Source organism: Trachymyrmex cornetzi, unplaced genomic scaffold (assembly GCF_001594075.2).
Source record: "Trachymyrmex cornetzi isolate Tcor2-1 unplaced genomic scaffold, Tcor1.1 scaffold23, whole genome shotgun sequence".
NCBI lineage: Eukaryota > Metazoa > Arthropoda > Insecta > Hymenoptera > Formicidae > Trachymyrmex > Trachymyrmex cornetzi.
In genome coordinates, this window is record NW_017296956.1 from 2383759 (window position 1) to 2402805 (window position 19047).

Here is a 19047-nt window from a genome sequence, read left to right on the forward strand (position 1 = left end):
AAAAAATATTTCATTATAGCGTTTTGGAAAGCACTCGACATCAGCTATTAGATTCTTGAATTAAAAATAGGATGTTCCATTTCAGAAAATCAATGTAACCTTGATCTGACCTTGGCTACGCAATCCAAGGTCAAACTGATAGGATCAGTAAATAGATATTTTTAAACCATATAACTTTTGTCTGAAACACTTTTCTGTTTCCCGAGATATTTAGATATCCCGACCTTTTTGGGACACCCTGTATAATAAAATATATAATAAAATTATATAAATATAGTCTTTGAGAAACTTGAAAACGCAAAGTATACATTGGCAACCATTTTGATTTGGTGTTTCAGGTCATACACTGTTCTGGTTATTTAAAGTGCGTCGTAGAGACCCCCATTGGAGCCGAATACGAGGACGGTGTTGGACGGTGCATCCGTAATGTCGGTCTAATGGCCGTCGGCCATTCATTGCCTACAAGTTCTATAACCGAAATTAAATTGAACCATAACATGTTCATGTTCAGAGCGTCACTCGATCTGAAACTCATATTTCTTGATGCAAGGTAAGATTTTACCGATACAGATATATATAATTTTTTCAATATTCTCTTAAAAAGATTATTAAATTTCTTGTGTCAATTATCAACAAAATTGCTCTTTTATATTTTTTTTTATATAATACATAATATTATTGTGAATTCCTGAAATGGATTATCATTTACTATATGCTTATATTGTCTACAGGAAAAAGATTCGTGTAAACTTAACATAAGCAATACGTAAATATTATATGTAAACGTAATCTCAGAGTTGTTTTGTATTTTTAAGATTACGTTTACATAGAATATTTACGTTATGTTTATGTTAAGTTTATAAATTATAAATCTTTTTCATATAGACACTACAAGCAAACGTATATTGTGTATAAAAATTATTATAAATTGAATAATATATTATAAAAAGAAATAATTAAATCTTATGACTGTTAATATATCTGATTTTAATATTGATAAATAAAAAAATATATAAGCGAGATAGAAGCTTTAGTTCAGTCTAATGCAACGATAAAGAACATAGGTTTCGATAATCCTAGATTGTTTACACAGATAACACGTAAAACATAATTTATATTGCATATATATAGATGTAGATTATTATATTTTATGGGTAAACGAACAACCTTGTGTAATCTTAAAATATACCGCACAACTCTGGATCGGGTGTAGAATCCAGTAGAAAAGAGAGTGGAGGAATTGCGAACAAGGAGTAAACGCGAACGACACTATTATTTTATATTAAAATAGATAGTGATAACCTCTTATTTCTTGAATCCCCAGTGAATAATCCGATATATACTCAGCCTCACTATAATACGTGACTACAGAAAGCACATACGATTTAAGTTAAATACAATTACATTTCAATGATTTTGATGTAAGGGAGAATTGCGAATGCTTAAGGAAAAAAGTTAAATAAAATCAACGATTATTTATGAACTATAAAAGTCCTTATTCAAAGGATATTGCTTTTAAATCACAATAATTGATATTTGTATATTTACAAATATTAATTAATTTAATTTTAAATAAAAAAAAAACAGATTCGGCATTGTCTCAAATGAGGGTAATAATTCCGAATGGCAAGATCATTGATAAATAATCAATGACTTTATTTACTTTTCTCTTAGAGTTCGCAGTTCCCCTATTCTCCCTTGTCTGACGACCATAAAATTTATCATTCTCACACAAAGCTACGGGTAATCCCTCTATCATTAATCCTCTATTATTAATTGTATTTAAAACGTGAAGATTTTTCAGTTAAAACAAATAATAAACTAGAAAATGATGCGTCCAGTGTAGAGATATGAATAAAATGTAATATAATACTATAAATATTATGATAACATTATTATATTTAAGTTGATATATAATGTTTATATAGTATAAAAGTCCAAGTAAAAAAATGATTTCTTAAATAAATCTTTTTTCTGGGGCCGGATCTCCTCACGTTGCGCGTTACTGAAGGAAGCGAGCGGTGTTGACTCGAGCACCGGGACACAGTGGATTATTTATTTCCAATGTAATTATAGTTGGGTGTCGTATTGCGCCATTAATATTTCGATGGAGGGCCCGCGCGGTGCTCCCGGTCGAGAGGGATACGGCCATTAAAATCAGTTTCGTGTTACCGCGCTGCCGCGCGTATCCTCTTTTTTTTTTCCTCTCCATCCGCGGCAAATAAATATCCACCACCGGCGGTTCCGGCGAGCCCTACACACCCGCTCGCTTGCACTGGGAACGAACACGTGACGCAGTATAAATATAGCACGGATAGAAGCGCGATGAAATTTTATACATACCGTCGATCGGAATCGGCTCGCGCGGATTGTGCAAACTCGCGACGTTCGCACCGTAAATCCCGACGAAAACAAGCCCGATCCGCGGAAAGCGATCAAGGGACCTATCTCTGTGGCCTTTTGGACCATACCTCCGCGTTGGAACGTTGCGCGACTGATGTCGGGTGTTGCGAGTTACACAGGGAATAACTGCGTGCTTTTTTGCACAATATACGCGTTTTTTTAACGTCAAAATTACATTGAAAATAAAAAAAATAAAAAAAAAGATGAAATAAAATAGAAAAATTAAATTAAATAAAAATAAACTTTTCAGAGAAGATTCTAATGATTCTCTCTTTTTAAATAGAATTAAATAAACTCTCTAAAGAAAATTCTTTCTAGTGAAAAGATATTAAGCTTTTTAATGTAACGGTATCTGTATAATCTCTTTCGTGTTGTTACAGAGTAACTCCACTAACAGGCTACGAACCGCCAGATCTAATTGAGAAAACATTATACCACTATGTGCACGCATGCGACGTTCTACAGCTACGACACGCTCATCATGTTCGTAAGTATTTCATTGTGTATTATTAGATGTAGTATTAGGTCTGTTTTCTTCTTCTTTTTTCTCTTAATTTAAGGCAGGCACTGTAATTCTCCACTTCCATGCCTCTTCTAGTTTTGGTCTTGAGACGTCGACGTCCACACGAGTTCATCCAACACTTAGGTAGCCTGCGCGGAAATTTTCTAATTTGTGGCTTCTTGTTTTTCGCTATCTTTGGCAATCGCTCGTTGTCTTGTCTACATGGATTCCACTCTCGTTTCTTTCTAATCCATCGTATCACGTCCGGGGTCTCGCATCTTGCCGTATTGTGTCGTTACGTATTCTGTCGCGCAGAATGACACCTGTTATCCATCTCAACATCTTCATTTCTGTCGTTCTTATAGTTTAGTTTTGACGGTTTCAGCTCTTGTTTCTGTTGCATAAGCTAAGATTTGTTTTCTATTACTGAATTAGTGTACACTTTTAGAAATTAAAGTAAGATAGGTACATACATGTTTGATATTTGATGAAAGCGAGAGAGAGAATTGTAGTGCAAGAACAAAACCAGATCTAATAAATTTATATTATATATTGAACGAAAATTTACTAATATAATTTCACTATAATTATCACTTAGAACCTTCTGCTTAGTGATTTGTTTATGTTTCTTTAAATGATTTAATTTAATTCTTCTTCTCTCTCGGTTACTTATTTTAATAAATTTTAATTGATATAGATGTATCTCTTGTAATCTTCAGCTTGCTGTACACACAGAAAAATATGTACTATATTTAAATATTATTTATTTGTTTCTCAAGTATTTCAAAAGTTTATGAATCCACAAATCTGTCACGTGCAAATTTATTCAAAATATATTCTGAATTGTAGTAGATTTAATACTTTAATTAAGATTATTAAATTACAACAAATTCGATTTACTTATTATATAAAATCGTTCCTTCGGCAAAATTTTATAATATTCTTCAAAAGAAAATAAATTCTTGTTTTGAATATACATATAGAGTTTTTTATGTATACATATAAAATATATATTTTAAGATTTATCAAGAAAATATTCTTCGTTAAAGATAATCATTACTTACAACAAAAGTAAACTGAGTAATTACTTTTATTAACAATAAGATGACATTTTTCTGTATGTGATATTTCGTTTGATATAAAAATGTGTTTTTCGAAGGCATTTATTAATATAAAAGGTTTCCTCTGATTTTTCCTTTCATGTAATACGCACGATTAAGTACCAGTCACAGCATCTCTCTGCTTTTAGCGGATTATGCTCTTGCATTTTCGCTCGTGTTTTCCCGATTTAAAGGTCACCTATTTCTATCTGAATAATATTACCGGAAACACAAACCGGAAAATATTTTCCTTCGATAGTTTCTCCGTTGACCGACGGTTCGACGCAGATTCTCTCAAACGACGTCGGCACAATACGTCGATGAGGATAAGCTCTTTGTGAACCAAGAGTAGCTGACGCTGCTTAACTCAACTTGACACTCTTACGAAACATCCTTTGATCTTATTTCGCGTGCTACTCATGCACGGACAGCTATCGTATATTTTCGCTCTTTCTTACTTTTTTCTCTTTCTTCGGAGCGACGTCACGCGCGCTTATTCTAAGTATGTGCATATGTGGTGCATCTAGGGTGTACATTATTGATTGAACAACGCTGCCACAGCGCGTCGACGAAAAGAGGCGGCTGCTGGGTGCGCATCTATATGTGCGAAAGAGAGAATGAGAGAGAGAGAGAGAGAGGGGCGGGGGAGTGAGAGTGACGATAAGAGCGGTGCGCGGATAGAAGGGAGGAAGGTTTAGCGAGAGGTGTGAGCGAGGTAGGAGGCTGTTACTGCTATCACTGTTTGAACAGACTCGCAGTTTCACGAGCGCAACTCGAAGGGAGTCTGACATAATGCCGCTAATGTCTGCGCCTGAGGATTGCTCGACGTCGCAAATATCATATCGCTCGATATTTTTTTTTGTGATTGCGCGTGATGGTAGCTGCGCCATGAATATCCACAAGATTTTTTTCTTGAGAAATCGCATTCTTGAGAGACAATCCTTTTTGAATTATTAAAATTTGTTTCTTTCAACTTCAGATTTTCATTTTCACTCATTTTTAATTCTAACGCCATTATCAGAGGTAACAGCAAACTAACGATAACGTCTGATTTTGATTGATATCCCTGATTATTCAATAACACGGCTCACAGAACAATCAGTATTTCCTCTCGTATATCATTCTACTAAATTTTGTTACTTTTCTATCCATCAATGCCATATTTGAATGTTATTTAAATTATATATACAATATAATCAACAAAAGCTTTAGTTATAAATCATAAGAGTCAACACAAGGAGCATATAAGCCTAGTGTAGGATATTTTTTGCCTAATTTGTTCTTTATTCATATAGACTTATATATGTTCCTTGTTTGGACTCTTATTAAATTATATATCATGAAATTTTACATCAAGTGTGTAATTAGTTTACATTAATTAATTGTTAAAAGTTGATGGATGTTATTACCCTGTTGATAGTGCTGAGGAAGGGTCAAGTGACAACAAGGTACTATAGGTTTCTGACGAAAACTGGCGGTTGGGTATGGATGCAGTCATACGTAACGATCGTGCATAATTCACGTAGTTCGCGTCCGCACTGCATTGTGTCCGTGAACTACGTGTTGACGGCCACCGAAAACACGGGCTTGGTCCTGAACTGCGAACAAAAATCATCCTGCTCGAGCCCGGGAAATCCGCCAAGCGCTCCCGTGTCGACGCCCGTGACTATTGGTACGAATGACCTGGACAATCACAGCCCAAGTCCGCCTTCTTACCGTAGCAGAACCAGGGAACCGCCCGATACTGAGTACGCTGACAGTTCCGGTTATCCCAACTCGGAGTACATGGCGGGTTCGACCAATCACAGCCATTATCCGTCGACCTATGCATCGCACAGTATTAATGGTGCCCACGAGGACAGCGCTTACTACAGTAGTTCAGATTTGTTCTATCCGTACAGTGGTGAGTCTTATAATTAGTTCATATCTTGGAAATTCATTTGCCTTTGGAAATGTGCGCGTGAATTAAAATGGAATTATAAATAAAATCCCACGGCGAAATATAGTTTTTCTAAAGCAGTCTTTGGATTCAGTAACGATATCTTTTTCTTACAAATTATGAACTATTGAATTTTTCTTACAAATTATGAATGTTAATATATACAGTCCAATAAAGACCGAACGCATTTTTTTCAGAAGAAGAAAAGAAGGGAGAGTGATTATTTCCTTAGCTTCTAATCTTAAATACTCTCTATCTTATAAAATATACAGTCAGACATACAATACATATAATGTTGCTCTATAAACTCGGATTCACTCAATGAGGCATCAAAGCTATTTCCGTGTGTAATATTTATTTTATTAAAGAGTTACAACCCAGTCAGAAATGACAATGGAATCGACATCAAATTGATGTCGATTCGACGTCGAAATCATCAAATTCAACGTCGAAATGATCAAATTCGACATCGATTCGACATCGATTTCATTATCATTTCTTATTGAGAAGATGAAATTACAATCTTTTTCTCGTCAAACGGAATCTCTCTCTACCAAAAACAACGGAACATCAACCTCTCGAACAGTAATAGTTCATGCTCGAATCAAAACAACTATAATCTAACCACGACTACGCGGCAAGTTCGCACTTCATCCAAATATATACCAGGAGAAATTGACGGAATAGGCTCCCCGAGACAATCACTCATTCCTCTGATTACGCTTCCTACAATAACGATATGTCTACATTTCTTACAATGTAAAAATGAAAAATTCATTTTTTTTTTTACAATTGTTTCTTATTACTAATATTTCATCCTTCTATAAATAAGAGATTACTGTCCAATTTTAATCTTCTATTTTGTAATTTTCGAGACCTCCACCAAGAGCCCGTGACTCTGCAGCACCAGCAAGACACGCACCATCAGCACGTTATGCATCACACTACATCCTCTTTGGCTGTGTTAACTATTCAGCAACACAGCCCACAGAACAGTCAGCAGAAACGACAGCATCCCCAGCATCTACTGCATCAAGGTGCATCCTCTTTGACGTCTTTTGAGCAGCAGCAACAACATAGTCCTCAGAGCGGCCAACAGAAGCGACCTTACTCGACATCTTCAAGTTCCTGCGGTAGCGCTGACGGTTTCGATGTTCACTTAACGAATTCCATAAGCCTGCTACCGTCAGGATATCACTCGCATCATCATCATTCTATACCGGACTCGACCTCGTCGACGACGTTGAACGAAACTGGCAGCGTTATCATGTACCCAAACTGCGGTTTCAACAACAATGAGAGCTATAATGCTGCGGCGCTTCAACATCACGACGGCTACCAACAAGGTCATCCTCAGGCCCATCACAGCAACGGCAACGGGACGGTAAAACACCCTCATCACCATCATCTGGAGGCCTCGTCGGCTGGTTACACCAGTGTCATCGTCGACTCTCAGCAGTACAGTCCCAGTACCATTCCCCCGGAACTGCACACGCATCAAACGGCTCCGGTGAGCGGCGGCACACCGCCGTTGCATCATCAGTCTCATTACGAAACGCATCATCAGTTTGTTCACTGACATCAATTCGAGGTGCCCTGCGCGTAGCACTTTGACGCCGCATGCGACGATGACGTGTGTCGGCATCATCATCGTCGTCAACAACAGCGTCATTGCGCAACGTCAGAGTGCAGTAAAGAACAGTACATTGGACATCGGAACAATGAATCCTACAACCCCGCTGGGTCTCACATCACTTACGTTACGCCCTACAAACGACTCTGGAAGATGGAGGAACGAAGTGTCTCAACCTTAAGAGGTAACTCATAGTTGTCAGAAAAGCAGTATCACAATGTGATAGGTATTATTGTTATTAGCTATGAAACAATCTATTCAACTACCAAAAAATCTTTGTCTTTCACACATATTAACATATTCGCATTCGTTGAAAAATTAAAGTTGTTTTAAAATGTTTCAAATGGAGTAATGTGGAAAAAGATATTTTTTTATTTATCAATCTTATAGTATTTCTTTATATAGAACTTTTTTCTACAGTGTTATTTCAAAGACAAGTATAAGAATGTATAATTAATTATTTTTATTTAAAAAAAGTGTTTTTTCGTGCAAATTACTAGTCTGTGACTAGAGATTCTCTATCAGAGACTGCATGGCCGTCAAAAAGTGTCGTCCATTTTCTAGCCAAATTTTGTGAGAAAAGGTATGTGCTATCTTGCTCCGAACGTGAATGGCTAGGAAAAGGCGGACCAATCAAAAGTGGCACCTTTAGTCTGGGTCCATAACTTTGCTTTAATAGACCGTAAAGCCTTACGTAAAGCCACAATATTGACCAATCACAGTCGAATATGAGAAAATAATCAGCTTACGGCTTAAAGCGAGATTGTAGACTTACACTTATAGCCAGTTTCTGTTAGAGAGTCTTTAAATGTGATAGCTCTAGAGCGTCACATATTGGAGTGTCACCATATTAGACTAAAAAATCATAAAGAAGATCCCGATTTTGAAATTTTTTAACGATTTCAACATAAAGTCTTTACAAACACGTATTCATGCGTATACTTTAATCCTAAAAAAGAATTTTTAAATTTGTAAAAGAAAAAAAAGGTAATTGTTATTAAAAAATTATATGGTTTAGTCGGTAATACAAACAAAAAATTTCTTAAACGGCGTCTACAATGAGACTTTAAGATGTAAAACTTAAGCTTTAAGTTGCCTTAAATTGTACGAAATAGATTGATCACAGTCGAAGGAGAAAAATCGACTACGATTGATTAATTTCTTACAGCTTAGGGCTTAAAACTTAAGTTTTACACCTTAAAATCCCATTGTAGACGTCGCTTTAGTCCGGATCTACAACCCAAGTAGAACATAGAAGTCATAATAATATCATGAGGACATCATCATGACTTCATTCGTCACTTATAAGTTAATTTTTAAGTATCAAATAACATCATGATAACGTTATGTGATGTTATAATTAAGTTATAATATTCTCATAACACATATGAGAATAGGTGTTTTAAGCAGTAAAAAATTGATCAATTATAGTCGAATGCGAGGAGAATAATTGATTATGATTTCGTCCATTTCTTATGGTTTAAGGTTTAAAACACCTATTGTAGATCCGAGCTTAGGCTGTGTTCCACTTAACGCTCGCAATGCTTATGAGCATCGTTTGTCCTTGTTTTACATTTGATAAGTATCAAGGATGAAATAATTTTACGAGCGTTGTGAGCATTAAATGAAACGCAGTCTTAATAATTCGACATTTTCTCCATTTGGCCAGTGAAAAAATTACCGGCTGCGAAAATGTTAATATGTTACTATCTATATTTTTATCTGCATGTGAAAGTTCTCAGTAAAAATAATTTTCGTACAAGTCTTATACAAATTTAAAATTATTTGATGATATTATTTGAAGGTGATAGATACTTCATAACATTTTACCTAAGAGAAAAAGAATTGTGACAAGACCAGCATTCCATTTATGAGTTCTAAATGGGAAATATGACTAATACCTAATTTTTTCACCTCTAGATAACTTTATCCAAGAGATATCTCCCTTATAAAATATAATGGAGATATCTCTTGAATAAGATTATCCGCAACTTATCTGGAAGTGAAGAAATTGAGCATAAGTTGTAATTTTGTGCCATGTATTTTTTTTGTATTTTTTTTTGTATTTTTTTGTATTCTTTTTTGTATTATAACATTAATACAAAAGAATCTCTATATTGTAAAAGTGATCAGAGAGACATTCTTGATTGCAACTTTAATAAATTTGGAATAAAAAACATAATGATAAGAATAATGTGTGATATACTCTTGTTATTTTCATGAATAATTTTTCATGAATTTAAACTTTAAAACCTATAAAAACTTGATGGAATCAATTTCGATCGTATTATAATATCGTTGCGATATGAACAATGCGATTCTAATATCAATAATTGAGACTTAAATAAATATTAGGGATGCACCGGATCATAAAATTACTGGATATTAGATATCCGAAAAAATTGTGACATCGAATATTCGGTCAAATATCCGGTAGTTATCTGGCTGAATATCGGATATTTTCCGGATATCCAGTGCATACCTAATGAATATTATATAAAAAAAATAGACATCCAATGTCAGAATACTATAATTACTATTAAACGTGGACATGCTAGCCGAGTCATCGTGAAGAAAATTAATGTGTATGAAATTTAAGAGATTGATGATTTGAAGGGACTCCACACACACACACACACATAAAATTCCTACAATACGTACTTTATATCACATATCTCGAGATGAGACAATAATAATTCGCGATATTAATCCAGCTCCGTTTAAGTACTTCACAATATAATGATAGTTGCGAGCACCGCGTAGAAAGGAATTAAAGTATTATTTTATCGTGCTGGACGCGAATTTCCTGATAGATTCATGAGAAGTAATTTGACAAAAATATGAAATATATCTATTAATGGATATGAAATATCTATTAATATTAGAATCATTAATTTGGATTTGAAAGCATATAAACAATTAATGTAAAAGCAGGAATATGTATATATCGATTTTCACAAACTTTTTAAGAAATACGAGAATTCTCAGAATTCTACATAGAATTTATTTATATTATAAAATAATTTTAAGTAAATTTTAATATGTGTATAATAAACTGATACATTGACTGTTCTAGAATTCGCACATTGAAATGCACAATGCGATTTTCTTTGCTAGAAGAAGTAACTTTGAATTTAGGTAAAATTGCATTCAAGTTTTTATTTGCAATTTTCCCATAGAAGAAAGTATTACTTTTTCTGACAAAAAAAGTGTGCATTCACACTGCACGCGAATTTTGGAACATCCTATATAAATTAATATGTATATTAAGGGGATTCTAAAGCGAAGCTCGAACTCCAACGAAGTCACCAGAGGTTGCACCGCGCGCCACGCATCGACATGTCTTTGGCCGGTATTCATAGGCTGTGTTCCAAAATTCACTGCCAGCACTGAAAATCTATAGTTTACGTGACGTGTATTATAAATTTTCAGCACTGACAATGAATTTTGGAACATAGCCATGATAGCCATAGTCGAGTCTTATTTCAAGACCGTCTTAAGTAATGTCTTAAGACGCTAATACAGCCTTCTGATTGATTCGTGATTTCTTAAGACTGTACTTAAGACGATCTTGAATATAAGATCTGACTATGAATACCGGCCTTTATATACTACCACATCATTATCTCACGCAATCTATGATACATGCAGCCGCACATTCGTGTCAATTTTCGTATAACAAATTCGTCGCGATAAGTCCGGATCTACAATAGGGTTTTAAGCCTTAAGCCATAAAAAATGGGCGAATTACATTCGCTTATTCTTCTCGGATTCGATTGTAATTGATCCATTTCTTACGGCTTAAGGCTTAAAACACCTATTGTAGATCCAGGGTAAAGCGTTTAAGTCTAATTCTAACAATTCGACGTTTGTTCGTGTAAACTACGTGTTTGGAAACTATTTCATACGTACAGCTTGCAAAGTTTTCATATTAAGCAAATGTTGTTACGACTTGACAGTTGAGGTGCCATGTTACACTAACAATAAGAAATGGTAAAAAATATATCAATTGAAATTTTTGATCGTTCTCGGCATAGACTCCACTTCCTAAACACGTATTAATGCGTATACTTTAATCCTGGAAAAGAATTTTCGAATCGGTGAAAGAGGAAAAACGTATTTGTTATACAAAAAAATTACATGATTTAATCGGTAAAACAGGAGGGGCTTTAAGATCCCCTTAAATATAATATACTAATTTTTTGTTCCGAAACTCTGGCAGATTACATTATTAATACGATTTGACAGATGGAAAAAAATATATAGCAAAATCAAATGTAATTATAGTTGTTTTAATTTTAGTCACTGTTACGTTTTTATGCGCATGTATGTAGCTACAAAAAATGTATCTTTTTCTTAAACAAAAATATATAAATATTTTTTATTTTAAGCTTTTAAATCAACTTTTTTTTTAAATTATGATACTTTTTTTTAATAAAGAATAAAAAGTTGTTTCAAATAATGTTTTTAAAAACATGGAGTTCTAAAGGCAAACTCCAAAGGCATAAAATTATTATATGTATAGAATCCTAAATAGTCAAAGGGGCGTCTTCTAAGGATACGGTCTCGTTGACTATTTAAAGAGTATAGTCTCTGATTGGCTATCATATTAAGGACTTAAAATGATGCCGTGATTTAGACAGTCAATTCATATTGGAATTAAAACAATGACGGCGGATTAACTTAACCGATTCAATAATGCTTTTATTTTTTTTAAATCTATATAGAACTCTAAATTAGAGTAACTAAAACCATTCGATTTTACTTTATATCTTTCTTTTATATCTCAATTTGTTTTAATGATATAATCTGTCAAAGTTCCATGGAACATTCTGTAAATAAACTTTGTATAATTTTATATTAGTTATTTTTATCAATTTTTTAATTGTAAGCGTTGAAACAAGATATTCTAATATTAAATAATGTATTAATCAGGCTATCAGCGTTGTTACTGTACATCTACTATTAAAAAATCTTCAAATGTAACACAATGTAAATAATGTACACCTACTAGAGAAAGATTTTTTTAATTCAAAAAATATTTCTTTGCTGTACGGTTGAAGAAAAAATTTCTCTGCTTTAAACATCATTTTTTGAAATCGAAATAAAAAAGTTTATTTGATTCCAAAATGTAATGTTTAAATCAAAGAGATGCCGTTCAAATAAAAATAATTTATTTACATAAAAATAATTTTGTCTTTAACTGTATAGCAAAGATACATTTTTTTAAATGGAAAAAATTCTTTTTCTGGGTGTGTGTAAGCGTGTAAATTAAGTAACAAATTGTACATAATAGCACTTATGTCAATCCGCAAAGACTGACCGGTGCTTGTGCCAATCGACCAAAGAAATTTAGGCTCCTTTTATCGAAGAATTAGTATTATATTTTTAATCGTGCTTATTTAAGTACGAGTATCCAGAATAGAAGAGAAAGAAGTATTGTAAATATATCTAAAGGCGTGTAGCGTAAAACTTAACGTAAAGTAGCCACGGTAGTGTCGCTGCGCGTACCTTAGCGTCTAAAGCCATTAGATTAACAAAGTACCGTGACCTGCCACCATTTTGGCTCCATGACACACGGTTTTTTAAAACTTCAGCCTCTTTCGCTGCGGTTTTTGCAATTTTCAACACAGCAACCGGGCATTTTCGATAATAACACAATAAGATTCTTTTTCTTCTTCCAGACCCGTATATGGATTTCCGACCTTTTAACAGAATCAGGTTAGGACAGCACTTCGACGTCATTTTGGCTCCAAATACTAATTCAGTGAATTTTCTCATCGCGGTACTTTGTTAATTTAGTCACTTTACTTAGCGCCGAGACACTACCAGTGTCTCCAGATACTTTAACTGTCGCGAGATATTTTATTACGGATAGATATTATTCATATAGACCGTGCTGTGTATAAATATGCATGCAAGTATAATCGGCATCAAAATGTAAATCAAAAACCAAATTTCTTTTTTTGAGATTTTTCTCGGAACATAAAAAAAATGTTTCGATCATTTTGACGCCGACTATACACGTACAACGCAGGCCTGATTATTTATATCAATGTAAAGTGTGAGATTTCATAGAAAATTACGACAATGTTCGTGTCAAGTATTGTAAATATTGTAAAAGTATAGCTCATACGTATACATACAAGAAAGTATATCATATTTTCTTCTGAAAAATTATAGTATTTTTTACTTGTTTTCCCGATTCTATATCTTAAGATCATGCGTGCAAATATTGTGCTTTGAGTAAAGTGTTAATAATTAAACAAGATAATGCTATTTTTTTGTTAAAACACTAATTGACAGCTATGCGCAAGTAAATGGAACGAAAACACATTGTATCGTTCTTAATCTCAAATTTCTAATAAATTGATTTACTATTCATCAATATATTTCTGAACCATTGAAGGAAAGATTATTACAATTTTGTGCATTACAGAATTAAAATTTGAATGTAAAAATTGATCGAAAAATATGGAACGACGGATAAAGAAGACGTTCAAAAGAAACGCTTGTTAAAAGTAATTTCAACGAGCATTTCGAACGGTTTAGTTGCGCGAATTCTCACGCTTACGATTCTTACAATTCCGATTACCCTCGATTTGCATTTTCTATTGATTGCATGTTGTAAAAAAATGAAAAGAATAGATCAGTTGAATCGATGTTGAGAAAGTGTTCTGTCAGAAAGGCGTTGAAAAGCAATAATGGATATTTCAGGTAATTCAGCTTCGTGAGATTCTCACGATTAAATTAAGAGCGACGAGCGAGATCGGGCGTGCGGGATCGCACACAAAAGCGATCCGCGTCGCGCAGCATCCAGCAGAGATTCCTCATCCCACAAACACGGTGAGGCAATGATCCCTTTTCTGCCGCATGACCCCGATTGTCACTCGGCCGACGCAAACAATAAATTAATTGTGCCTTGCACGATTCAGCTAGCTTTCGGCGGTCGCGTGCTTGTTGGCATGAGGTCTCTGAAGAGACACGTGCCACTTAATAATCACCATTCAGCTTCTCTTTCTCACATGCACAAAACAAGCATGTACAAAAAGATAGGTTTCCATAGGAATCATTACTTTCTCTAAAGTCGACTTACTTCATTATCAGTGATGTATTCCTTTTCGCTTTTAGAGACATAGCAAAAAAAAAAAAATGAAGGTACAGTTATACTCATCTAAAACCACAATATTAACTTTATGAATTTTCTTATAACAACTTACGAGAATTCGATCAAAATTTAATTTTCAAATATCAAGAAGTTCAAGGTAGTCTAAACATTAGAGAATATACATCAAAATATTTTAATGTTCATTATAGTATTTAATAAAATCTGCAGAAATTCTCGAGAAGCTTTTAATGTGACCTTTTTTTTTTAGAAGCTTTTGGCTGAAAACACTGGTGTGACTGATCAGAAAAATCTCAAACGTATGGCCCTAAATGGACACCACGGGTGGCATTTGATAGTCGGGACTTTCTGTAACGATTGATCGCACAATTTCACAGAATCGTGGTCGCGTTCGATTCGCCGGCCGAAGAATTTAACGAGCTACACGCGACTTCGTGCAGCCTCAACACGTCGTCGCACACGACCTAATGGTACCCCTCGTGGACTATCCCACCTCTAACGTTCTCATTATATTCATGCCGTGACTGGTGTATTCTTCCGTCCGTTTGCCTCTACATATTACGACAAGTACTATTGGCGAAATTGTGCGGAAAGATTAGTCGGATATCATCGATACAAATGTACGTAATTCAAGTGACATTATTTTCCAACTTTCGAAAGTGTAAGCTATTAAATGAATTTGTTGTCTTAGACAACAAGTCAGAGATATAGAAATTCTACAGTTGTTATTTTTAAAGACATTTTGCACCTAAAATAATAATAGAGAAATTTTATCTTTGGAATTCTAAGGTATATTCATAGTCAGTTCTTACATTTAAAATCGTTTTAAATACAGTCTTAAGATATTATGAACCAATCACAGAACTGTATTAGCATCCTAAAACATTACTTAAGATGGTCGTGAAATAAAAACGATTTATGAATACCAGCCTAATAAGAGAATAATGTTCAATCGTTTTCCCATTCATTCTACTTGGCTAGTATAGCCGCCGACATCGGAAGTAATAAATAATTTTCTGTTGATATATATATATATATATTATTGTAAAAGAGTCGATTAAATAAATTTAAAATAACGCGCAAGAAAACATGATATACGGACAGTCAACTCACAGAAGATTAGAACTGTGAATAGGTGGGGTCGAACAGTGTAGACTGTGTATAATTGCCGACAGCGAGTGGTTTTGTTTCTTTCCTCGCGTTTCTTCCTGTCGCTCGTAAAAATATGAGACCTGAAGGCTTAAAATTTTATACGTCTCCGCGCTGCGCGTATACTCCACAGTAAAACGGTACGGGTATTATATATAATATAAGAATCCGGTCACGAAAGTAATGAGGGCATGGCACTTATAGCTGGCGGAGGTCCATTGCACACAAATTATTTTTATAATTATATTTCCCGCAACTTTCTATATATCTTTTCATTTTTCCTTTCTATTGATAATAAAACAAAAAAAGTAAATAAAGGTTATGCGTTTCGCGGGTTTCCTCCGTGTCCAGATCCATTCTTGAAATGCCAATGTTTCGTTTCCCTGATGAAGTGGACTGCAAGATTCACGAAACATTGACATTTCAAGAATGGAACACGGAGGAAATCCGCGAAACGCATAACCTTTATATAGAAAGCACCCGTGGATGCCTCAAGAATATTAACAAAAAAGTAAAATTAAAATAATTAAAATTATTCTTGAAAAGATGACTTTAATACACATTTTATTCTATAAATCACATGTTAAGCTACTATGTGAGTTGTTTTATATTTGAGGGAAAACCTTATATTATTTTGTTTTATTCTAAAAATTTTTGTCTTTGATATGAATTCTGAGTTTTTAAAAAATACACAGTAAGTGCATTTTTCTAATATAAGTACAATAACAAAGAATATTAAGAATAATATCGTGCATTGTGCGTGTCACCCTCAAAGAACAACATATGCATCGGCTGTACCCGAGGGTACCACAGAAGTGGCTATTATTCCCGGCGATTAGGGATATAAACGCGGATTTATGATAAAGGAGGGATTTTAACTAAACTAAACACTTGACAGGTTGCGTGCGCTGTAGAAACATTTGTATCGCGGGGCGTAGTATTTACTTATCATTAAGACACAGATTATGGAGATTTATGGGGATGTAGCCACAAACCGCGATCCTTTTGTAAGAAACTTTGTTAAATCTGATTCGGGATCGAAACAGAAGTAACTGGAAGCTACGTAAGTAATTATAGCTGCGTTATACAGGTTAATATTTAAGGTTAATTATGAGAGGGCGATCTTGCAAAAATAAAACTTGGAGTGTAAATTGAATGAAAGAAGTGTAAGCGAACCGAAGCTTTTAGAAGGCAAAAATTAAGACAACGAGATATAAAAGATCTATTTACTTTCAAAAAATTTTCACCTTCTAGAAACTTAACTTCTGCCACTTTCCTCTTAAATTCAACTTAAGTATGTTCCAATCTTTATTTTTGCCAGAGTTAACTGGAATTAATTTGGTAGTGATATTTTTTCAAACCAGTATTCATAGTTGGTTCTTAAGTACAGTAGTTCTTATTAAGATTAAGTCATAAACTAATTCAGAACCGCATTACTTAAGATGGTTTTGAAATAAAATTAAACTATGAATACCGGTTTTTCTCTACATTTTCACAAAATACAAAAATTCTGTAGATACAAATTCTGTTTCAGAATCAATTAGTGAAACACTTGTTGTCATAAATAAACAAGGTGAGAAAAAGCCGAGGTGCCGCAAATAAAAATTTCGGCAGGAAGGCCACAATTCCGGATGGGTGAATTACCGTGGGGCGAAGATCACGTTTGGTCAGAGGCGATCCTTGGCGCTGCCGGTGGCGGTAAATCTGGCGTGTAGCTGAGGAAAGGTAAGGGTAGCGTGCTGGATTCTGGTGGACCCATCGCGCACACCCGTACAAACACACGCACACAAACGAACGCACGCAGGTGTGTATCGGCGGCGGGCCTGCGCGCAATCGGGGGCGAAGGGTCCGCTTTAGCGGAGTCGCCCCCGCGGTAACCAGGACGACGGCACGCAACGCCGCCCACAATCCCCGGGCTGTCTTGTCCGATGTGTTTGCTCGATGATTTTATACCAATTACGGCCTATCCCCATGCCATTGCCTACACACACCATCGATGCCGCCAGTCGCCGCCATTGCCGTTCTCGGGTGCGACTCGCCACTTTCGGAACGGAAGCCACCACGACTGCAGGTAGAATTGGCCGTGCCGAAACAAGACTCAGGGTATTTGGCATCGGCATCGTTATCGATAAATATCGAAGTATCGTTAATACTATTTGGACTTGAAAAAGATGTATCTTACGTTTCTATAAATATCGGTATATATAAATTTCTTACAGTTTCCAGAAATATTTTAAATACTATTGGAACACCTGTTGCATTGAATGAAAACCTGATTCTGACTATAATTCGTGTGAAGATTGCAAAATTTATTTAAGGTTTATAGAAATATTCATGACGAATAGCTGTTTTGATACTTTGCTGAATGCGTACCATCGATAAATCAACTTGAATCTTTCTTGGCGATTAATCTGGGTAGAATAAAGTTTGTATTTTTCTATCTTACATAATGAAATATATACGTATTATATTTAAATTATATGGCAAGAGATATATGTATTTAATTTAATAACGTACTAAAATAAATATACACAACACAAAAGAAATATGTTCGATATTTATATCGGAAAATAATCTATTATATATTTGCATACATATAAGATTATTATATATATGTTTGATAAATAAAAAATTTCTCTTGTATTTGTGATTTCATAATTTAATTGAACGTTTTATTAACTCAAACTTAATTAATTTAAGTTAAACTTAATTTACTCAGGAGTACTATTTTTTATTCATCTTATTTGTGCACGTTATTGTACGTTTAATAAATATAAAGTATATATATTAAGCTCAATTCTCTGCTAAAGTAATTATTATGTGTTACAAATTATTAATTATTTTCCAATCTACGTGATTTATTAATTTAAGTATAATTATATATATTTATGCATATATATATATATGTACGTATGTATATATGTATATATATGTATGTATCTTTGGTATTGCATATTATCTCAATTACGTTACATCATCTATACGTCGGCTAGATCCACACAGATAATTATGGAGTCTGTCAAAAAAGTATTGAGTCGACTAGTATATGTCTCAAAGTCTAGTATTATTATTACTCTTTACATGTCTACTGAAAAATATTGTGCATCCTAAATGCATAAGGAATTATGCATATTAAATTCTTTCCAGTCTTATGGAAATAGGTGCGACCGTTTCGGAGCACCGTCTATATTTTTC

The 19047-nt window shown here is 34.3% G+C and overlaps 1 protein-coding gene across 1 annotated transcript in view; it reads left to right on the forward strand.

Moving 5' to 3' along the window:
• sim (bHLH transcription factor single-minded) overlaps positions 1-7716 on the forward strand; it is a 49182-nt gene extending 41466 nt beyond the window's left edge. Inside the window, exons 6-9 of the mRNA XM_018506783.1 lie at positions 339-550; positions 2784-2890; positions 5426-5908; positions 6820-7716. Coding sequence (XP_018362285.1) covers positions 339-550; positions 2784-2890; positions 5426-5908; positions 6820-7523 — 1506 coding nt within the window. The 3' untranslated portion in view covers positions 7524-7716. The remainder of the gene's footprint in view (positions 1-338; positions 551-2783; positions 2891-5425; positions 5909-6819) is intronic.
• Positions 7717-19047: the final 11331 nt, after the last annotated feature.